Here is a 23,320-nt window from a genome sequence, read left to right as displayed (position 1 = left end):
TCGTCAGACAGGCTCCGTTTCATGGCACCACTGGCTAGGGACTTCATAAAGACTGCAAGTACACCCCCAGCGGCGTGCCCTTTAATCCCAGCAGGCATGCTTGAGTGAGTTCCAGGCAAGCCTGGTCTACAGAGTGAATTTCAGGTCAGGGCTACATAGAGAGACTCAGTTTCAAAACAATCAAAAGCAGCAACAGCAGAAAGAATGCTTTACAGTTCAAGAGCCTGACACGTTCTCTTATGTCATCCCATGGCAGGAGGGCAGAGTGAGGCAAATTTCCTCCACTGGAAACATTTTTCCTTTGTAGTGTGGGGACGGAGTTCAAGGTTTTAGGTGTGCCAGATGCCAACTTTTTAAAAAGATGTTTTTCCTTCGAGGCTAGGGAGCCGGCTCAGTAGTTAAGGGCACAGGCTGTTCCCACCGTAGACCTGAGTTTGGTTCCCAGCTTCCACTTTGGCCCACACCCTATAACTCCCGTTGCCTGGGACAGCCGTGCTGCCATGTTTCGACATCCACATACATATGTACTTACCACACCCACAAATAAGCACTTAATCAATCTTTAAATCTTTTTTTTTTTTAAATGTTTGCCTGAATGTATGGATGTGTGCCAAGTGTGTGCTGTGCCCTCAGAGGCCAGAAAAGGGTATCAGGTCCACCGAAACGAGTTACAGACAGTTGTGAGCTGCCATGTGGGTGCTGGGGACGGAACCCAGGCCCTCTGCAAGAGCAGCCGTGTCTCCAGCCCCTGCCTCTACTTATTTGTTGAGATGGTATTATGATCCTTCTTCCTCCAAGTGCTGCAGACACAGGCGTGGGCCACTGCGCCTGACTTGACTCCTCCTTATCTCGGGGGGCAGGGTGTGTGTGTGTGTGCGTGTGTGCGCGTGCGCGCTAGTGCACATGGAGGTCAGAGGGCAACTTTTGAACTGATTCTCTCCATCCAGCATGAGGGTCCCAAGGACTCAACTCACGCCCTCAGACTTGGCAGCAAGCCTGGTCACGTGCTGTGCCATCTCCCTGGCTGGCACTGGTTCTTTCACATATGGGCTGGCAGATTCCTTAGACTTCTGGACTTCCTGGTGTCTATGACACACCCATGCTCAGTGCTGTCACCTGCTGGAAGCTAAGTGTGGGCATGTCTGTGCCCTCTGGTGACCTGGCTTGCTTCTCTGCCTTTCGGCTGCCATTTCTTCTGGCTGCCCTGCACGTCTCCATCCCTCACACGGACAGCACAGTGTCAGGTGGGTTTCGGGTGACTGGATTAAACGGGCTGCACATACTGCAGCCGGCTGCATACCTGTGGAGGGTGGTGAGGTGGCAGGGCACAGTCTGGACTGGCAGTCCTCAGGGCCACTGGTGTTTAAGGCAGGGCAGAGAGGCTTCTGGGGCACTGGCAGGCCCTGCCCTGGCCTTGTCGAACTGGGAAGTGAGATGTGCAACCCACTCCACGGAGGACTGTGGTGACAAGACAGAGCACAGGCGCAGCCAGCACACGTACACATTTCAGCCTCCACGCCCACAGTTCAGTCACCAGCTGGGCAGGTGGGATCATGGGAGTCTGTGCCTTCAGACCTCCAGAAGAAGTCCACCATGCACAGGGGGACGGGCAAGGACTGAGGCGGAGAGGATAATCTACCCTGCGTCCCTCCAGCTACCGAAGGAGGGATCCTGTGATCCCCTCACTGCCAGAGCTGCTTTGCTGCAAGGGAAGGGACCTGAGCCACGGCACAGAGAGAAGACAGGCGGCCAGTATAACGAATGCACTTTAATGTAACTGTCACACACACGGGGGTGGAGGGCACTGTGGCTTTGTACTGAGGGGAGCCTGTACCCGCCCAAGGGCTCTTGGGAGGAAAGGCTGAGGCCAAGTACCTTCTCGGGAAACACTGATGTGGCCAAGGGCTGGCATAGGAGGCACCGCTGGCCCAGGCACAGCAACGCTCCTGGCCATGGACTAGTGTGGAGAGGGGGACAGCTGCCTTCACTAAGTGCTGCACGGTGGCTACACAGGACACATGGAGAAAGGTGACAGGACAGCAACGAACAGTGACAATGATCAACACGCTCAACAAAATGGCAACAAAAGGAGGCCCTGGGAGTGGGCGAGGGTGGCATCCACTGGGTGCTAAGTGGCCAGGCATGTGGCACCGAGAAGCCAAGGCTTAAGCTGGCTTGTCCCTGGGGGAGGCTGGCAGGCCCTTTCTTCCCACCCTGGGTCAGGGTGGGACCAAGCAAGGGGTTCTCTGGGGTCCACGCAGGCTTGAGGGGAGGGTGGCTGCGTGTCCAGGGCCACCCTCCAGCTTCGGTCTCTGAGTATGGCGGGTGTGCCCTGAGGTTGGATGGGCTGGGGTGCTTGCAGAGGCCTCTCACTGGGTCCGGAGCTGGTAATCTAGAAACACGGGGCACCCTCAGCTCCACATGGAGATAGGGGGCAACCCCCCCCAGCTCTACATGGAGACACGGGGCACCCTGCCTCAGCTCCACACAGGAAGCCCCAGCCCAGAGAGACCAGTGCAGGTCCTGAGAGCCAGAGCCACTCACCTCCGTTCTGTGTGATGTAGCGGACCCACGGCAGGGCCTGGTAGCCACTTTTCTCAATGATCTTCAGGTAGCGCACCTGGACACAGGGGCCTTGAGTGGACTGCACTCCCACCAGCACCCCTCATCCAAGGGACAAGGCCAAGGGGGCAGGGGTGGCACATTATTGATGGTCTGCCAGAGGCAGCCTATAACCAGGCTGCAGGCTTTCTCCTTGGTGACCTTGAGCTTTTCAGGGGACAAGGATGTGTCCTTCACCCACACACTTTCTGAGGGTCCCCAAGTAATCATCCCCCATGCCAGAATTGGGGCTTGGCGGTTCTGCTGTGACTCTGGGTGTAAGTGTGGTCCTAGGTGGCCCTGACACACTCATACCTGGATGCCAGAGGTGGTGAAATAGGGGATCTCGAACTTGACGCTGATGGGAGGCTTGCCCTCCTTGTCTTCAGCTTCCACACTGGGGAGGCCAAAGTGGGCCCGCATCAGGTACTCCTTGCCACCCTGGGAGCCAATGGAGGAGGGTTAGGCAGCTGCCCAGCCCACAGCCAGTGGGCCGGCTCCCAGGCTAGCCTGTGGCTCCCAGCAGCTGAAACTGGGCAGGCTGTGAAGGGGCTTCACCAGCTCCTAAGAAGAGATGGCGTAGCTGCCGAGCCAGGCAGGTCCGCCTGGCCACGGTGGGAAAGGGAGCCCAGGAACACATGGGGAGAGTGGTGTGTCCCACTGCACAGCCCTCCTGCTTGGTCTCAAGAGCAGTGTAAGAGAGCAGCAAAAGGTCAAGGCGAACTGCGAACAGGGAGACAGATGACACTGAGCTGAATGGGTTCAGGTCCCTAGGGAACCCAGCAATAACTTGGAGGTGGTTTGAAAGTGGGACCAGTCAGGACTGGCTGGGACCCTTGCCCTTGTTCTGGCTCAACAGAGCATCAGGCCTGGGCCTGGATGTCCTTTATGCCTGGTACCCCAGCTCTAGCTATATCTTGCTCAACATGGCCTTTGTTGTCCTGAGCTCGGACGGCGGGACAGCAGGAGAGCCTTGTGGCCATGGCCCTGCTTAGCAGCTAGGGTGCAGCAGGTTCCCTGCATCAGTTCCCAGCCACAATGACGCGGTGTGAATAACACTCTGAAATCCCAACAAAACACGGAGAGAATGGAGAGAGAAGACCCATTCACAGGAAAACACAAGAAAACCAAGTGTAAGCAAGGCCTGGCAATTCCAGCACTCAGGGAAGACACAGGGGGATGGTAGCAAGTTCAAGGCCAGCGTAGACGACATGGCAAGTTCGAGATCAGTCTGGGCTACAAAGTGAGTTGCAGAACACTGAGACTACCCAGGGAGTCCCTGTTTCAGACAAAGTCCCAACAAAACAAGAATATAAAACAACTTCCATGTGAAAACAGAAGTTGTAGAAAAAGGCATCATATGTTACATGGTAGATTTTGTGGGTACACTGTGTGTCAACACTAATGGAAAACTACCCTGAGTGAACTGAACTGAAATTCGGGAGGGCAGACTGGATCGGGGACTGGGTCAGGGGCTGCACCCTGTTTTGGGTGCACGTTCCTAACTTAAAGACACGAGTTTGAATGTGGTGTGCACCTTCAACCACAGCACTGGGGGCAGAGGCACCAGCTGGAGGCCTGGGCTGTAGAGTGAGCTCAGGTCACAAAGTGCTACAAAGTAAGACTCAAGCTCAAAAACAACTGAGAATAACAGGAAGGACAAGAAGCCATTGCTACTCAAAACACCAAGACAGGTCCTCAAATAACTAAAAGTACTTTTTGCCAATCATTCAGAAATTCTCTTTGTGGGCATGTGCTTGAGAATAGAAGGCAGGGCACAGAAGAGAAGTCTGAACACCCAAGTTCACTGCAACTAAACCGCTGGCCCAACAGAAAAGGAAGGGTCTCAGTGAAGCGGATTATCAGCGATATGCAGGACACTGGTAAGCTTTGTCACTGTGTCATGTGACCAAAAGGGGCACAAAATGGCGGACACTATCTGATTCCATTTACAGGTGGCCCCCTGTAGTCCTTGAAAGCAGAGGGCGAGACCATAGATGTGTCACCAGACAGCATCTACCTTGAGCCTAGCTGTCATTCCCACCCACACTCCCAGACTCCATACAAGGCCTCAGGCCAGGGTGCAGTGTGGGAGACTCTACACGCCTGAGGTACCTTGGGATCGTCCTACTATAGAGAAAGGGTTAGAAAAAGAAGCCTACTTTGGCTCTCACTATTTCATCTCTGAAACACTGCAGGGTGGCGCAGGCAAGGGCAGAGATGAGGGCAGAGGTGGCAGCAGGGACCCTACTATATCTGGACCCATTTGTAGTGTGGCTGTGTTGGGGCACCAAGGAAAGCTTTCCTGGGATCTGTGGATCTGTGACCTGCCCTCCCCAGTGCTGCTGGGGTGCAGAGAGGAACTGCACCTGTGTCCCTGGGATCAGGACGCCACTCGGCAGGGCTGCCCCTCGATCCCAGGAGGTGGTACAGGGGTGGGAACTGGGGAATGTTTAGGGGCGCCTGCTAAACATGGGGCTCACCGGAAAGGACTTGATGGACCACACGATCTCGCTGTTCTCGGGGACCCACTTGACACTCCCCACCGTAGTCTTGAACTTGGGTGAATCAGCGTCATTGGGGACTGGTATGTGGATCTCTACGTTGTTGGCTGTTGACCGCCGCTTGAACTGGCTCTTGGCCTGCAAGGAGGCGCCAGGGAGAGAGGCTCTGGATGTGCAGGGAAGGAAGCCCAGCCAGCCCCCAGCCATCTTACTAGGACCACACAGTCCCTGCTTGGCAGTGGGAACCCGCTATGCACCAGACTCTGCCATTTCCAGACACTGCTCATACCTGACTCCCTCCTGTCCTAGGCTTCCAAGGAGCCCATCCTCCCACTGACCTTGACCATGTACTCAATGCGGCTGTGGGAATGCTTCTCAATCACAGACTCAATCCAGATCAGAGGCTTCACCTGTAGGGTGAAGGAGAAAGGCACTCCCACCTGCTGGCTTCTCGCCAAGTCTCATGCTACTGAGGAAAAACTGAGGCCAGATAAGGCCCCATTTTTCCAGGAGACCAGTAGGTAGGAGTATGGGGTGATGACCATGGTGGCGCCAGCAATAGCCAAGGCTTCTGCCCACCTAAGGAGCTGGGAGGCACTCACATGGGTGTTGAGGCGGTAGGACATGAGTTCGAACTCTCCATCCGGTGGGATGAAGGAGATGGTGCGGTCGTTCTCAAAACGTGACAGCCGCACGCACTGGTGGAATTTCACGTCTTCTAGCTCCACCGACTTGCTCTTCCCTCCTATGCAGGGCAGGGGTGAGGCTGGCAGGGGTCTAGAGTCCCTGCACTAGTGCCAGCTCCCACTGCCAAGACCACCCTGGCAGACCAATGCCTGCGCCATACCCATCTCTGTTTGCATGCACAAAGGGCCAGCTCCTAGACAACCTCCCGTATCCTCCCTCCAACATCCTAGCCTGACACTGGCATGGAGTCCTGGGGTCTGGGCTGCCTGTGCCATGCCAAGTCTTCAGCAGCCAGAAAGCAACTGGTCAGGACACATTTGCTAAGTGGCTGTGGGCTGCACCCACCCACTTCAGAGGGTCCAGATAGGGCTAGCAACTCCACTCCACAAGGCTGTCAGGAGGCGGGAACCTGAATCAAGGTCTGGATGATGCGGCCAATGAGGAGGCCGAGAAGCCCAGGTGTGCCCATCTGTCCTGTGCTCTACCCTCTCTCACCAGAGAGAGAGCATGCCTTGCAGTGTGACCTCCCAACAGCCCACACTCAAGGCGAAGGGGACAGAGGACGGGGCTAGGCTCTCCACCAGGCCTCTGACTGTGGGGCAGGCTGGACCTGGTCTAAGTACTCTGAACCTTGGCTCTCTGCCACCCTCCCAACAGTCTCACACCGTAGCCCAGGCTGGCCGAGAACTCATAATCTTCCTGCCTCGGTGTCCTGAGTAATGGGATGACAGGCAAATGCCACCACACCAGCCGGATCTTACTGTCTTTTTTGGCAGCCCTGGCCTTTGAGGCCTTTTGAGTAGTGTGGAGTCTGTGGATGGGAGGGAGTGTGGTACAGCACACATGCGGCGTTCAGGACAACTGGCTTTCTCCTCCCACCATGTGGGCTCAAGATCTTACTCAGGTTGTGGGGCTTGGCAGCAAACGCCTTTACCTGCTAAGCCACCTCAACGACGGAAGACATTTTCTTATGCCTAGCACTTGAAAGCAGCTGTCCCAGCAGGTAAGCATGCACTCAGCCCAATCTTAGGGTCAGTGGAAGCCACCTCCCCAGCCTCTGAATGTCCTGAGGTACTCACGGCCTGTGTTGTCGAAGAGAACCTTGTCATTGAGGCCCAGGCGCAGCTCGGGCATGCCTGAGAGGAAGACTCGCATCTTGATGGAGCCCACAATTTCACTGCGCAGCACGTTGCCATTGGCACTGACCTGGAGACAGTGGGAGCCACGTGAGGTGTGGCCTCCACCATGTCTGGCTCAACTGCAAACACCACTCTCTCCTAGAGTCTGCCTCGAGGTGGACAAGTGATGAGCCAGATGCAGGCGAGAAGATTAAGCAGCATGAAGGACCTGGGCTGCCTCACTTCCAGGCAGGCACTTGTTTAAGCAGCTAAGTCCCAAGACCAACTGGACTGTGGTATTTGGTGATGTCTGACCATGACAGCATCACAGAGCGCCTGCTCGAGCCTAGACTAGGTGTGGGCTACCAGCAGACACTACCTCTGTGTGGCAGCAAGGTGTATGAGGGTGTCTGCTGAGTGATACAGCAAACATGGCTACTGGGCCACCTACATGTCTCCTAAGGTCGCAGTCCAGCGTTGAGAGGGCGGCACTGCAAACATGTCACCGGCCAGTAGGCCGTGCTGTGCAGCAGTGGGTGCAGGGCATATGCTGGCATTCACTACCTGGGTGAGGACAGGGGAGCCTTCCCAGGTCTCCATGGTCCTCAAGGGAGCAGTGTCATTAGTGGGATGCATCATTTGCCAAATTGTCACTATGCAACACAGAGCTCTAGGCGCGTGCAGAAGCCGCTAAAATAACCACACTGTGACACAAGAGCAGAAGCACAAGGAAGAAACAGTGAGCCCTAAAATCTCTCATTTAGAGATTTTAGAGGTTTAGGAGGATGGATGTCATTGGGGAATGGGCTTTCAGGTTTCAAAGCCTCATGCCATTCCCTGTCACTGTGTTTTATGCTAGTGGTTGGAGCGCTCAGCTTTCAGCCCCAGCCACCACTGTCATGCTGTCCCTCTACTATGGACCCCATCTCTCTGGAAACCGTAAGCCCAAATAAACTCTTTCCTAAGTTGCCTTGGTCATGGTGTTTTACCATGGCAAACGGAAAAGCAGCTAACACATAGGGGAAGAGTAAATGAGAGAAGAAGAGCCAGGTATGGTGGTGCATTCCTGTCATCTCAGCACTTGGGAGGATGAGGCAGGTGGATTGTCTGTGAGTTCAAGGATGGCAATCCTGTCTGTCTTACTCAGTGTGGGCACACTGTAAATCTAGTGCTAGGTGCTCCAAGCCCAGGTTGTTCCTCACCATCTACTTGGATCAGTTATAGGAGAAAAATACTGTCAGCATCAACAGTTAAAAGCATGTTCTATTCCTTTGCCTTGAATGAAGAGGCTGAGCCATTTCATTAGTCCAGAGACTTCCATGAGTTTCAGGTCAGCAAGAGAGAAATAGAGTGATCCTGTCTTAGAACAGAACAACAACAACAAAAACCAAGGCCAGGTATAGAGGTGCACACTTTTAACCTCAGCACTTTGGGGTCAGAGGCAAGTGGATCTCTGAGAATCCCAGCCAGGGCTACACAGTAAGACCTTCTTTCAAAGAACAAACTGCCAGGCATTGTGAAGCAAGCCTTTTATCCCAACACTCTGGGAGGCAGAGGCAGGTGGATCTCTGAGTTCGAGGCCAGCCTAGTCTACAAAGTGAGTCCAGGACAGCCAGGACTGCACAGAGAAACCCTATCTTGAAAAGTCAAAACAAAAAAACAAATTACAACAAACACAAAACAAAGCAAAGGAAACAGGCTATAAGAGCACACACCATGCAAAAACTAATACATAAACAAGACCATTGGGATCTGGGTGTGTGGCACATACCAGTTATCCAGCACCTTCAATGCTCAGTTTCTGTGCCTGCAGTTCAGTGCCCAGAACTCCCATCAGGTGATCACAATGGCCTGAAACTCCAGCTTCAGTGGACCCAACTCCTTTACTGGCCTCTGTGGGCATCTGCACTCACACATGCATGCACGTACACGTACACATACACGTACACACACACACACACACAATTTTTTGCCTTGATGTGATGGTGATTCCCATTTGCCCCCGTTCCCCACAGGGTTTCTCTGTGTAGCCCTGGCTGTCCTGGAACTTGCTTTGTAGACCAGACTGGCCTTGAACTCACAGAGATTTGCCTGTCTCTGTCTCCCGAGTGCTGGGATTTAAGGTGTGCACTACCACCTCCTGGGTGGCGACTCCTAATTGTTAACAGGACAGGTTCCACAGGCACCCTGAAACATATACACATATACATACCCTAAGACATATGTAAGCATACACACACACACACACTCATACATATACATTTGCCTGATGTGCTGGTGACTTCTAACTGTTAACACCACAGGCTCTATAGTCACCCTGAGACATACACACCCTGAAACATGTATGCTCATATATACACAGTTATAATTTTTTGCCTAATGTGACGACTACTGTTAACATGACAGGTTCTAAGCCATGAGCGGTGGTGCACACTTGTAATCCCAGCACTTAGGAGGGAGAGGCAGGCAGATCTCATTGAGTTTAGGCCAGCCTGGTCTACAAAGTGAAGTCTAGGACAACCAAGAAGCCAAAGTTATACAAGAGAGACCCTGTCTCAAAAAAGCAAAACAAAACAAACAAACAAAAAAAGACAGGTTCTACAATCACCCTGAAATAGGCCTCTGGGCAGAGGCATGTCTGGGAATCTCTAGACTAGGCTTGCTGAGGAATGAGCACCTACCCAGCATGGGAAGGGGTTTCTGGACAAGTAAAGAGGAGGAATCCAGTGGAGAGCAGCCCCCTGTCTGCTTCCTGACTGGGGACACTAATCCACAGCTGCCCAAACTCCTACCACCACGACTTCCCCATCATGATGGGCTTAGAATACACCCTTCCTCCCTTAAGCTGCATCTTTCAGGTGTTTTGTACATACGTAACTGATATACTGTGTGTGTAGAGGTCCTGGGGTCTACACCCAGTACCACAAAAAACAAAAACAAACAAACAAAAAAACACTAAGCAAGGAACACAGAAGCCAACAGCTCAAGCCAACCATGGCCTTAGCATTCTTGAAAAGTAGCAGCTTTGGGGTGTGTGGTTTGTGGGGTGGCAAAGGACTCCAGAGTGGGAGTCTCTTGGTGACAGAGCTGGCTTTCTGACTTTTTTCGTGTTTTACAGGCATGGTTTGTTACGTGAGGGCTGCGTCACACTTGCATGGGTGCAGAGGCCCATGTGTGAGCCTGTGGAGGTCAGGTTTCGCATCCTGTTTGAGGCAGGGTCTCTCGCTAAGCTCGAGTTCCGTTTTGGCTGAGTGATCCTCCTGCCCCCATCCCTCAGGGCTGGAGTACAGTGCACATCACCACGCTGAGCTTCCACATCTGTGCTGGGTCCTCAAGCTTGTACACCACGGTTCTGCTGCTCTACCTATCTTTACATTAAAGTGTTATTACTGTATATGAGTGTGTTATGACCTCTGAGTGGAGACCAGAGGACAACTTTGTGGTGCTCTCTCCTTTCACCACTACAAGGGCTCTGGGGAGGAACTCAGGTCATCAGACTTGAGCTGTGCCAACTTGGTTGACTGAGCCATCTCCTCAGCACTGTATTTTTAAAAACGAAATTGCATTTATTATTAGTGTGTGTGTGCATGTACACACATATGGGTAAGGTCAGATGACAACTTGAGGAGTCAGTGCTCTTCCATCATTGGTCCCAGGATGGAACCGAGACAATCTTGTTGCCCCTTCTATTTTTGTTTTTCTGAGGGCCTGGAACTTGAGGGTTCCCTACTTCAGTCTCCTGAGAGCCACAACATTGTCCCTACATTGGGAGGGAGGATGGCGCAGAGAGAACAAGGTGTCTCTGGGGCTGAGGCTGAGCCTGGCCATCTGCTGCCACGACCCAGGCTTACATGCTCTGCTGGCTTTCAGTTTTATCCGACTTCCATCCTGGAGAAGAAGGCAGGTTAGAAAAGGAAGAGAAAAGGCAGCCTACCAAGAGATTAACAGCCTCAATTACGTCCAGGAACACTTCGTTCTTCCGATATTTGATGCCCTCTGAGCGCCAGGACACAGCATTGGTGACAGTGGCCGGGGGCCGAGGAGCCCCCGTTTCCAGCTTGTGGCCTTCTTGAGTGATGTACCTGCAGGGCCAACAGCTCAGTTACAGAGGTGACATACAATGTTGGGCCTTGACCCTGGAGTGGAGCTAGGGAGCAGGTGAGGCCCAGCTAAATGAAGCTCCAGGAGGGGTGGCCTCTGACCTGGCAGTTGGCATGCTATGGTGACTGCCTGCATGCACTTCGTTGCAGAGGCAAGGAACTGATGCAGGAAGGGAATCGGGGTGGGGGGGATGTCAAGTGGTCAGTTTATGGGCACCTGGAGGGGACTAAGCCCTGGGCCATCCAGTGACCCATCCCACTGGGACACAGAGTGGCAGCTTTCCCAGTCAGTGGGGAGCTGGCACTCCGGGTTGCTTTGAGGGGATGGAAAGTCCATCTTGGGGCCTGCCTTTTCCCGCTTGTGCAGGTGGGATTCCAAAGGACTATCACTTACTAGAAGCAAAGGCAGGACTCTGAAGCAAAGACACAGCATTTGTATGGATAGAGGAGACAGGAGATACCTATGGGAAAGGGTCCTGACCCCTGAGGCACTCAGTAGAAACCCAAGACCAGCCCTGGGCTCAGCAGCAAGTATCTGCAGGGCTGAATCCCAGAAACAAGCAAACAAACAGCAGAGTTAGGACCCCATGTCCAGTGTCCAGTAAACATGACATGTGGCCTACTCCTGTCAGCCTAGCACTCCAAGGCAGAGGCAGAAGGAGTAGCACCCTGCCTCAAAGTAACCCAAAAACAGAAGGTGCAAGAGGCACAAGCTGCCTGTCCTGTTGGACTGGCAACTAAGGCCCGGCAGGCAGAAGCCCCCATGCACTCACTCCTGCAGGATCTTGCTGTCCGTGGTCTGTGGGTAGCCGAAGTCCATGAGCTCATCCAGCAGCTCGTAGATGATGACAAAGTTGTCTCGGATGCTCTCCTCCTCCAACTCCTTAAAGTACTCAGAGAAGACCTGGGCCAGGTGCAGTGGAGTACGACTCAGCCCAGACTTGAGGGCCACTCCCCGTGGGTAATGGCACAGGCCCTGAACCCAAGAATCTGAACATGGACCATGGGCACTGGCCAGGAGTGACCCTGTACCAGCACTGGGCTGCCCAGGGCCTCTGAGGTCAATCTCAACTGTGTCTGTCACCCCTGCCTCTGACTTGAAGCTGCTGCCCACCTCTCTACGATGCTGTCTGTCTGTCTGTAGACAAGGATCTCCATTTCAATGGATAGCTAGGAGGCTAAGGAGGGGATCCTGTCTTTATATTTTTATACTGAAGCAAGCAGGTCATTAGAACAAGTGGGTTAGACCAGTTCTGGGGGGAAACATGCTCATCCCTGCTCATCCCAGCACCCCAATCATATCCCACCCACCAGAGGTAGCAAAATCAGGCTGTTCACAGTAGACCTGCACAGGAGAAAAGCACCTGGAGGCTCTCCCAAAAGGACAATGGGTTCCCTTGTTCTACCCCAGGCCTTTGGCTATAAGGCTCCCAAGAGGGAGGGAGAAGGAAAAAGGGTTTCTGCCCCCACAGGCACTCAGTGGAAATCCAAGACCAGCCCTAGAGCCCTTGTTTCATCCTAGCACCAAACAAACAGTCTGCAGCTCTGCTGTCTGCATCGCTACTGACTCAGCAGCCAGAGGTCGCTTGAAGTTCAAAGGTGTCCTGGGTAAAGCTATGCACCAACTAGCATCAGGTTTCATACTCCTACATGTGCCCACGGCCCACCCCTGGGCACCTAACTGACCTCAGCACCCTACTCTGTCCAAGCATAGAGCCTGGATCACACTATGGACCCTCTTGCCCCAGGGCATTTGCACAGCTATGATGTCTCCCCAGTTTGTTCACTTTCTTCCTCCCCAGGGTGGAGATGCGATGAAGGCCAGAGACTCTCACCTGCAAGAAGACTGAGGCTTCCTGGCCCAGAATACCCAGGTACACAATGCTACAATCCCCAAAGCCATCCCCAGGAGGGAAGTCCCAGAGCTGGGGGCCTTACCTGTACCACCTTGTAGAGGAAGGAGAACACCAGCGACACACAAGCGTTCTTTTTTGAAGTGGCGACCACTGCATGGGGGCAGTCAAGGAGCCTTCTGAGGCTGGTATACCACACCACAGGCGCCCATCCCCATGCCTCCCTGCCACAGCAGTCCTCCAGCTGTCCACTGGGCCAAAGATTAGGACTAAGGTGCCAGTTTGAGCCAGGCCAGGGACATGTGGTAAGCAGTCAGGGGAGCCTTGGGGGAAGGTTTAAGGGGAGGTGGAAGGTTTAAGGGGTGGCTTCTGGATGCTGCATTTAGGAGAGGACTAGAAGCGCCTAGCCACATGGGGAACCAACCAAGGCCAGATCTATCTCTGTCTTTTAGTTGTGTGGCAATACTTTCCTGGAGGAATGCTACACATGGATCTATTCAACCCAGACAGAGAGCCCACAGCAAACCAAAGTATGAGCCATTTCCTCTCAGGTACTCTGGGAAGGTGCCTAGTGGGACCATGTAAAGTCTGGTCAAAGGAAAGCCCACAGAGGTTGGAAAAGAGCTAAGGCTGCTGGTATTCCTGTGAAATATTCTGCTGTTCTGCATGTTCTCCAAACATGAGGCCCGATTATGGCCTCAACAAACGGATGGGGACATACATAATCAACCTGTCCCAGGAGAGACTGGCAGGTAGATTTCGTAAGGCCTGTGCTCATCAGTGTCAGTGAGGGATGCAAGTATTTTCTCACCAGTATGGACACAGCCACAGACCTCTTACAAGCATTTTTGAACAACAGGGGAAGCCAGTATTAACACAACTAACCAGGTGTTATACATGGGTGTCCATGACAGTGACAGAGATAGCCATTTCATTAACACTGATGTTCAGAACTTGGCTGAAGACAACCAGGTATAATGGTCCTTCCACTTACCCTACAACCTAACTGAGTCTTGGATAACTAAAGGGGAAAATGGAGGGTGGAGAGATGGCTCAGTGGTTAAGTGCACAGGTTGCTCTTCCAGAGGACCTGAGTTCAATTCCCAGCACCCACATGGTGGCTCATTACAGGCTATAACTCTACTCCCAGGGGACCCTGGCCTGTATAGGCATGGTGCACAGACATACATACACACAGGCAAAATATTCCTATAAATAAAAAACATTAAAAAATAAAAATAAAAGAAAGAAAAAATAAGTTGTTAAAACAGGTAGAGTTTAAATCCAAATGGTACCCTATTATGGGGGAAACGACACTCCTGGAGGTCATCAGGTTGTTTAATGAAAATCCTGTGCCAGGAGTGGGCTATCTCCTGTGAGTTGTTGGCCGGGGACTCTTGTGGCTCTACAGCCATAAAGGCTGTTGGTCCTGCTGCTGGCTATATGCCAGAACTAGATGGTAAGCGCCTATTGCTGAAGACACTGCACACTCTGACCGTAGACGTGGAGAAATTAGGTTGGAACTGAATGGAAACTCCTATCCCATGCAGGCTGCTGGTGAAGTGTCACCAAGCTTCCTGCTCAGCTATGGACCCTGTATGCTAAAATACTGACAGGCTAAGCAGCACATAACTGATTGTGCAATAGTGGCTCGACTATCATGGCTAACACCGACAACCTTTCTATTTGACTTCAGCCTCACTAAAGGCTGAGGGAGCTCACATCCGGTCCTATAAGCCAGGGTGAAACCCTGTGGCTGGGCACTGGTTCTAATGGAAAGCAAATTCTAATGTCTGACCACATTGATGTGATGTGCCCGTCAAATTGCCTTCCAAATTTGTGTCTATGCCCACAGATCACCAATGATGTCAGCCACAGCTCCTAACTACTGGTGAAGCTGCTGCTAGGGCATAGTGGCCTCACTTTTAACCATAGGAGGACATCTGTAGACATCCCTGTGAGATCAGGGATCATAGTGGCAGAGGGGGCAGAAAGAGTTCGAGGCTAGCATGGTCTACAAAGCAAGTCCAGGGCAACCAAGGCTAAACAGAGAAGAAAAATGCTTCAAAAATAAATAAATAAATAAATGTAAGAGCTAGAGGAAGAGATTGAGTGGTGGAGTGGAACACAGGATGGAAGTTTCCTCTGAGACTGAAACATTCCATCCTGAAGGGAAGCTTGCTTCATAAGCAGAAATGTAAACAACTCCAAATAGCTTCACAAAGTCCCTGAAACTTAGCAGATTCACCAGGCCCATTCTTCGCAAGAGTGAACAAGCAAAGTTACAAAGAGGACTCAAGCAGAGCAGTTGCCGAGGAAGAAGCAGAGATCGGCTGAGCTGCCCGGCCCAGGTTTAGATCAGGGTAACTTTGAAGGGACTCTTTCACCTGCTGAGCCGCGCGCCTGCAGGCTGTGCAGCGAGCTCCAGGTCCCCAGCTTTCGTGAGCTGCCAACCATGTTGGGGTGGGCCTGGGTGATGCATGTCTTTGGATCACTTCTGCTCCTATAAGTAACCCCTCACCCACAGTCCTCTCTGTAAACAGTAAACTCACTGGTCTTTGGGCTGTCTTGGGCTCCCTATCTGTAGGAAGTAGGTATGTGTAGCGCATCAACAGCAAACGCTTGGTCACACAGCACCTTCCTCGCCTTGCTGATTGGACTAGGCCAATCACCCATGTACAGAAACCTCCAGGTCTCCCCAACTGGCCGAGGCTGCTAACCATCCAATGGCTGTGCTGGCATAACCTGTTCTCCAGCCCCTAGGAGCTTCCTGCTTCCCTGTCCTCAGCCAGAGCTACCAGGGGAGGCCTGTGCTCAGCCCTCTAAGTCCCTGTCACACCTGTGCCCCTGATCCATGTGTTGGGCAGAAAGGCTTGAGAAAGGGGAGGAGGCCATGTCCACCTGATCCAGTTACAGCACAGGAGCCCAGGCACAAACTGGAAACTCCCCAGACCGGAGCAGGAGGTGGAGCAGTGGCGAATGGCCCAATGCAGGGCTCTGCTGGCACACAGCAGGGTAGGGTGGCTCTGCTGGTCCAGCTGAGCATACCTGGCCTGTTCCTGCAGCTGGGCAGCCACGCCAGAGTGGGCTTCAGGTGACAGCCATCTTTCTCTGGGGGTCCCGGCCACCTGTCTTCTCCAGAGCTCTCCTCAGGCTTCTAGAGATGGGGTCTCCCCTGAGATACACCCAAGGGACTACCTATCACCATGGCTAACCTGTGGCTCCAGGAGCTTGCCTGGGTGGGAGGGCACAGCAGGAGCTGAAAGGCAAGAGCGTGTCCATGGAAAGAGGCATTGGTGCCTGTTGGGAACAACAGACACACATTTACTTACTGGCCCTGAGGGGACCTGCTCTGGACTGATCCTGAGAGGTCTGTCCAAAGTCCCACATGGTGCACCCAAGGTGGATTTCTACCTGGCACCAAGCCTGGTTTGAGGCTGAAGCAGGGCTAGGGATACAGGGCACGTGAGAACTTCCCACCCTTTACTCCTACCCCACTCCCCTCATCCGTCTCTGACAGTCTGGCCACACATGGCAGCCAGAGACCTGTAGACTACAAAGATAGCTATAGCCAGCACCACCCCCCAACCAAAGACCTACCCAGTTTAACATGGCACGTCTCCAAAGGCCAACCTCAGGTCCAACCGGGGCCTACTCTTACCACGCGCCCCTCCCTCCCCACAGCTGCAGCTTCTGGAATACTTCGAATTCCCTACACCTGTGCCCTCTGGCTGCCCAGCTGCCGTGTGCCGGTGCACCAGGCTGCCACTCCCGAGACCCTGCTCCCGAGACCCTGCTCCGCAGCACGGGATACAGTACAGGTTGTTGTGCTTAATCCACATGAAGCGAACACCACCGTGGGCCAAGATAGGTGACAGCATGCCCTCCTCCTCCTTCTCCATCAGGATGGGCATGAAGTGCTCCACCTCTGACATGTCCACATCCCCACGGTAGTTCCTGCAGATGAGCACCTGCATCAGGAAGAAAGAACGGGTGGCTTCCACTCTGAGGGCCTGCGGTGGAGGCGGGGACCATCTGTGAAGAGACAAGCCTTGAGGCCAGTCTGACTTCCAGCCTATTGGAGTCCCACCACAAGGCTTTCCCTGCAGCCAGGGGGCAGAAGAGGGAGGGACTGTTTCTGAGGAGACACATGGCGACCTTGTCCTGTGAGCACTCCATGCAAACATTCTCAGCACCTTTGCTGTGCTGGTGCACTTGGCTCTCCTGAAAGCATCAGGGCAGCTGATTCCCGAGGAATCCATGGGATCCCCCTGAGGCCTGCACATGTACAGAACCACACTGCAAAGTTAGTGGTTCCTCATGAAGTGACACCACAGCTAAACATGACCCAGCGGATCCTCCTGGAGAAGAAGAGAAGCTGTGCGTCCGCTAACACTCAATGGGGAATGGAGCTGGGAATGCAGATGGTCCCAAGGAGCCAAGGCAAATCTAAAATCTACTATGTAGCCAAGGATGGCCTTGAATTCCTGTTCCTCCTGCTGCTACTTCCTGAGTGCTGGGAAGACAGGAATGAGCCACCATACTCAGCCCACATAAATGAACACTTTAATGGCTGAATCTTAAATAGAGCCAGAGCACAGACAAGTACATGTCTTTCAACAGATGCATGAAGAATCTGGGTCTGAACCTTCCCAAGCACTCCACAGCTGGTTCCAGGACCCCAGGGTTCTAGAATCTGAGGGCCCTGCAATCCATACATGGTGCTGTGGTGTCTGAGGATAACCTGCTCTGACAAGAAAGATGCCTGCAGCTTTTGCTTTGTTGAGATGATTTCACTGTGTAGCCCAGGCTAGCCTCAAACTCATGGCAATCTTTCTACCTCCAGAGTGCTGGGACTACAGACCTACAGGCATGAGACACCAAATCCAGTTCAAATGCAACTTTCTGTGTGTGTGTGTGTGTGTGTGTGTGTGAAAGAGAGAGAGAGAGAGAGAGGAGAGGCCAGGGTATCTTGCCTTAACCTTCATTTTGAGGGCAGGGGCTCATTTGAGCTCAGAGCTTGCCACCTCAGACAATCTAGCTAGGCAGCTTGTTCCTGGAATCCTGGGCTACCATACCCTCCTGGCATTATATAAGTTCTGGTAATCTGAACTCACACTTATACAGCAAGTGTTTTCCCTGCTGAAAATACTCTGCCAAGCATGGTAAACGAGCACCTCTAATCCTAGCACTTGGGAGGCAGAAGCAGGGGATTTACAGAGTAAATTCTAGACCACACATACCCTGTCTTTAAGAAAAAAAAAAAAAAATCCCAGGGTTGCTGGTTGTTGGTGGCACATGCCTTTAATTCCAGCACTAAGGAGGCAGAGGCAGGTGGATCTCTGAGTTCCAGGCCAGCCTGGTCTACAGATAGAGTTCCAGGACAGCCAGGGCTACACAGAGAAAACTGTCTCACAAACAAACAAGCGTTGCATTGTTGCTCTTTCGGAGGACCTAGGTTCAGTTCCCGGTATCCACATCAGTTAGCTCCCAACTGCCCAGTAATGCCAGCTCCAGGGGATCTGATGTCTTCTTCTGGCTTCCAGAGGCACTGCACTCTTGTGCACATACCCAGTCTCTCTCTCACACACACATATGAAATTTAAAAAATCACTATTTCCTATTTCACTATTTCCAGCTGAGTGCAGATACAAGATGTGAATGCAGGACACGAGACAGTGAAATGCAGAACACAAGGAAGCCTGGAGTAGGCTCTGCCCCCAGAGTCACTGTACAGAATCAAAGAAACCAAAAGTACACCCTGGAGGACCCTGAGAGAATGGGATGGAAACGTGTGTGGCTGCAGGGGAGGGGCCATGTGGAAGCTGCTGAGGAGGGTCCCGGTTACTCAGGGTGACAGTGCCTATCTTGTCAGCCTCCTGTCAGCATGGCTGGCTGGCCTTGTGGTGGTGCCTGCAGCTTTCCTCAGCTGCCATATTGTACAGGTATCACCTTTTACTTCAGAAAATATTGTCTCTAGCTGCGAGAGTACTACAAGGGTGGTCCCTTCCTAAGTCCTTTTTGGCCTTGTTTGGACACAGCACTCACTAGTTAAGCTTTTGGGTGTGATGCCCTGGCCGAGGGACTCCCACTTGCCTGCTCGTAGTCCTCTTGCTATCTCTCATACAATGAGCTGGTTAGTTGTATAGACAGACTACAATGCCCAGGAAGGCTGGAACTGCCTGACTGAGGTAACACAGCAGAGAGAGCAGGGCCAGGATCTGTGGGACCTGCCGTCCCAGCAGCTCTAAGCCCACTTTCTTCCCTACATCTCTAGGGACTGGACAACTGGTCAAAGAGCCGGCCTGGAGTACCTGACTGTTCACAGCACCAGGGCTGCCCAGGGGCTTGTTCACTTGCTCAGCAAGTGTTCGCCATGTGCCTATATGGTGACTATCACCATATAGCCAAGGAAGGCATGGTTCCTGCACTGTCATAGCTGCCTGGGGACTAACTGGGGACCTTTTTACTAGTTTCTCCTTCAATAAGGCTTGAGGAATGGGAAGGAGTGTCAGGAAACCCCTGCCGACTCAGGGAAGGGGGCTGCCTCTGGGCTGGTGTGGCAGTGGAGTCAGGTTAGACACTGAGGTGACAGCCCCTCTCTCTGCCATCCTCTCACCCCATGAAGTGGAAGAGGATTCAGCTTCCAGAGAAGCTAGACATGGCAGCCTCTTCTTGCTCAAAATGATCAGAAAGTACAGGGGCAATAGCCTGTCCCCAAGGGAGGGGATCACACATTCCTACTCTCTGCCCCGTAGCAGCACTGTCCACCTCTGAGTCCCAGGGCCTCCAGGATGCCCTATGGTCATCCGAGACATTTTCCAGGTACACCCTGTCACTCACAGATCCTCTCCACCAGAGCATGGCATTCTGTCCTTTCCCATGGCTCCCTTTCCTTCTGCGCTGAGTTCTGTCTGACAACCTGGCTCTGCTCTGGGGATCAAGACCCATTGTGTCTGCTCATCTCAGAAATGTCCCAGATAAGGAATGGACAGATAAGCATGCATGTAATGCGGTGGGCAGTGTAGGCCGGAGGATGAAGTGTGGCCAAAGTTGAGAGGGCTAGAATATGATCCCTGCAAGCAGGAGAGGCTTCCTGGAGGAAGGACTGTTTGAACCAAAGCCAGCCCTGGCAGCTCTCCACCGATGCAAGTACAAGGTCCCAAGGCAGCAGGCAGACTGTCCTGAGACCTGCTTATGGTCCTCACTAGCTGGGTGGAATGAGTCAGGGTCACAGGGTAGAAAGGCACTGGTGCAGAGGGGCTATGAGAATACAGAGCAGAGCAGTCCTTGTGAGCAATAGGGGAAGCCTGGGGTTTTATTCTCGGTGGCCAGAAGACCAGCATGGAGAGGAAGAAGAGGAAGCCAGAAAGCTCCGAACCCCAGATCTTGGGTCACCACAGCTACTCTGCCAGAGAAGCTGCTGAGGTGGCTGGAGAAGCAATAGATAGCACTCAAGTATTCTTGGAGGGCTTCCTACTTGCCTTCCTGAAGAGCTTTCCAGAGGCAGGTGTGGTCACAGCCCAACCTGGGGACTCCTCCCTGGAACTTCAGTGGCCTTGGAGCCTGCTCCCATTGGATCCCTAAGGTGCCACCACCAATCTGTGGGCTGCCCTACACCCTGCATACCAACTGGGACGCCTGTCACCTTCTCAAAACCACCTCAGGTGCCCAACTCTGCCTGGAAGTTTTTCATAACTTTCTCTGACTGCCAAACCCTTCGGCTGCTGGTCCAACTGTTTCCTGCTAGGCCAAGAGGCCTGTGGAGCCTAATACCATGCTCAGGCCTTGCTCAGGGCCAGGCTTGTCTCACACCTATACTCAATAATCCAGATAAGGCTCTTTGGGCCAGCTGGGAAGGCAAGGCTCAGAGAGGCCAAGGTGCTTGCTGTGATCACACACCTCAGCTACAGAGATGGGCTGAGTCCACATGCAAGTCCACTTCTCCAGCTTCAGCCCAGGATGAGGCACTTGCTAGCACCAATGACATGCTAAAGGAATAAGCAAGCCACAACAGGCAGCCTGTTGTACCTCTAGGCCAGGGTGGAAGGCAGAGCATATGCCATAAGACCTGAACACTGCCCCTACCCAGCTTCCCAGAAGGCTGTGGAGAAAGCCCAGGTCTGGGACTCACCGGTTGTTGACTTTGGGTGGCATCCAGGGCAGGTACACACTCAAGGGACTAAGGAAAATGCTGGGGGTGGGGCACTCCACCTCTTTACTTCTGAACAACTCCAGCTCTTCCATGTAGCTTGGCCACCACTGTTGTTTCTCTGATGAATGTTGGACTTGTTTACTGTGGCCGGACCTGTTCCGGCAGCTTCCAAACATAAGAGGCTGGCCACTTGCCTTCCACCCTGATGGACTGAGGTAGAGTGAAAGCCCATTTCTCAAAGTGGAGAATGCCCTTCTGTACGAGCTTTTGCACTGGACACACTGTGGCTCCCTGGCAGAGAGCTTGTTAAACATATTGGAAGTCCTGGGATCTATTCCTGGCATCACAAAACCATACAATAGCCTAGGGATACAGCTCAGTCTGTAAGTTTTTCAAACTGACCCGAATTCCAAACCCAGATCCCACGTAAAAGCCAGGTGCCTGCCAGGTGGTGGTGGGACAGGCTTTAATCCTAGCATTCCTGAAGCAGAGGTAAGTCGCTCTCTTGAGTTCACGGCAACCCTGGTCCACAGAGTGAGTTCCAGGGGGGCCAGGGCCACACAGAGAAACCCTGTCTCATAAAACCAATGGGGGTGGGAGATGGGGGAAGAGTCCGATGCTACTGGGAAGTACAGACAGGCAGATCCATGTGGTTTATAGGCCAGGCAGCCTAGCTCAATCCGTCTAGTGACGTGAGTTCGATAATAAGAGCCCATGTAAGGATAGCGAGGTCTTCGTCTTCCACACACATGTGCACACCCGCACACACACACAAATGAAGTTTTCTCTTTCAGATACCCCTGGGAAAGATGCCTGGGTCCTGTTTCTGTCCAGAGCTTTCATGTCTCAGCAGTCATTTTTATTCTCCAGTCAGGAAAGCTCTCCCTGACCCTCCAGCTGGGGCTGCCAGTCTGTTATGAACACACGGCCTCAGTGGGCTTCATTTATTTGTGCTTTTCCAACTGACTGAGCTTAGCTGTGTCGCATTGTGCCCACCCACGGTGGCCCAGGGCTGGTATCCTGCCTGGCGAGGACGCTTGGGATGAGCCTTCCAGACGGCTGCTTTCCCAGTAATCAGTATGGGCAATCTTTCCCCCTCCGTAAAACCTCACTCCTACCATCCGCCTCTCACAACTCAATGTCACAGGAAGCGCAAGTGCTCTAGAAAGCGCTGAAGCCTGAACGCTACGTGGGGGAGGGACCTAAGGCCCTAGGCCCCGCCACGCCTCTGGCCAAGGGTCGCACTGTCTGGGTCCGCAGGGTGCCGCCTCTAAAGGCAGCTTCCGGTCCAGGGCAGAGGCTAGAACCTTGTAACCGGAGCTCGAGGCGGGAAACGGGGCAACGTGGGCAGTTACCTAGCAACCGCAGCCCACCAAGTTGGCTAGCGATGGGGCTGGACTCGCGACGAGAAGACCACCTCCCGTTTCCTAGCAACAGGGCGGGGCCGGCAAGTGAAGCTGCCCCGCCTGCCTGACGCCCTGGCAGGGCTGGTCGGCCAGTTACCTAGCAACAGGGTGGGTCCCGACAGGGCGAGGGCCCCGCCGGTTGCCGGGCAACGAGGAGGGTGGAGAGCCCTTCAGTACCTTGCCCTTCAGGTCCAGTACGTAGACGGCGCTGGCTGACATGGCGGCTTTGGAAGTGCTCGGCAGTAGCCGAGGGCGGCTGCAACGGCAGGAACTGCCGGCGTTCAGCAAGGCCCGGCGCGCTCCGCGATACTTCCCCTCCACTTCCGTTTCATGAACCGGCGCGTGGACCGTTATGTCCGGTCGGGGCTCAGCCGCAAGTGCGCAGGCGCACGACGGATAGGTGCAGGCGCAGTAAGAACTTTTTGGCATTATTTTTCACCCACAGCCCCAACGGGCCGGAAGTAAGTCTCAGGGGGCGGAGCCTGGAGGGCCTGGGCGGGGCAACTGTATCATCGCTCAAGTGGTTGGCAGACTAGCGGAGGAACGAAGGTGGACGCTTCCAAGCCCTCCGCTGTGGGTAGACGCTGAAAGCGGAACTGATTTGGAGTTTAAGCTTGCATTCAGCAGAAGTCTTGTAACCTAATATCCAATCACCTTACTGCTGCGATTCACTATAAAGTGGCGATTAAGAGTCAGTCTCTGAAAGGCAATCGAGCCTTATCAGCTGTGTCAACCTGTCAATGACTGAAGGACTGCCCCACCCCGTCTTGCCCCAATGAACCCAGGAGAGCACGTGTGTAACTTAGCCACTATGCCTAGCGAAAACTGGCTGAATGCTCCCATTTTCTTTGAATTCTGTCATTCTTGAGCGCCCCTCACCCATCAAGATAACAAAC

At 53.3% G+C, this 23,320-nt stretch overlaps 1 protein-coding gene across 3 annotated transcripts; it reads right to left on the bottom strand.

Annotated features, from left to right (window-relative positions):
* Positions 1-1,748: 1,748 nt before the first annotated feature.
* Positions 1,749-22,781, bottom strand: Ap1m1 (adaptor related protein complex 1 subunit mu 1). 3 transcript variants are annotated; one of them, XM_055597258.1, is made up of 12 exons: positions 22,602-22,781; positions 16,678-16,834; positions 12,949-13,016; positions 11,784-11,914; positions 10,845-10,992; positions 6,872-6,998; positions 5,708-5,850; positions 5,444-5,515; positions 5,085-5,243; positions 2,917-3,042; positions 2,545-2,620; positions 1,749-2,392 (listed from the first exon to the last, which is right to left on the bottom strand). In XM_055597258.1, the coding sequence occupies exons 1-12, from the start codon at positions 22,641-22,643 to the stop codon at positions 2,370-2,372; spliced, it is 1,272 nt and encodes a 423-aa protein (XP_055453233.1). In that variant the 5' UTR covers positions 22,644-22,781; the 3' UTR covers positions 1,749-2,369. The 3 variants fall into 3 exon arrangements, with proteins under 3 accessions (XP_055453233.1, XP_055453235.1, XP_055453234.1); XM_055597260.1 differs by lacking the exon at positions 22,602-22,781 and adding an exon at positions 22,374-22,455; XM_055597259.1 differs by lacking the exon at positions 22,602-22,781 and adding an exon at positions 20,998-22,322.
* Between the last annotated feature and the right edge of the window lie 539 nt (positions 22,782-23,320).

Source organism: Psammomys obesus, unplaced genomic scaffold (assembly GCF_907164565.1).
Source record: "Psammomys obesus unplaced genomic scaffold, mPsaObe1.curated_primary_1811, whole genome shotgun sequence".
In the NCBI taxonomy this organism is placed as follows: Eukaryota; Metazoa; Chordata; class Mammalia; order Rodentia; family Muridae; genus Psammomys; species Psammomys obesus.
This window is presented reverse-complemented; position numbering and strand designations above follow the sequence as displayed.

Coding starts and splice junctions, on each gene's coding strand:
- Ap1m1 (XM_055597258.1), bottom strand. CDS start 22,643: ATGTCAGCCAGCGCCGTCTACGTACTGGACCTGAAGGGCAAG. Junction 10,993..11,783: donor GACAGCAAGATCCTGCAGGA/GTGAGTGCATGG, acceptor TTGGCCCTGCAG/GTACATCACTCAAGAAGGCC. Junction 5,851..6,871: donor TCTCTTCGACAACACAGGCC/GTGAGTACCTCA, acceptor TGCCCTGCATAG/GAGGGAAGAGCAAGTCGGTG.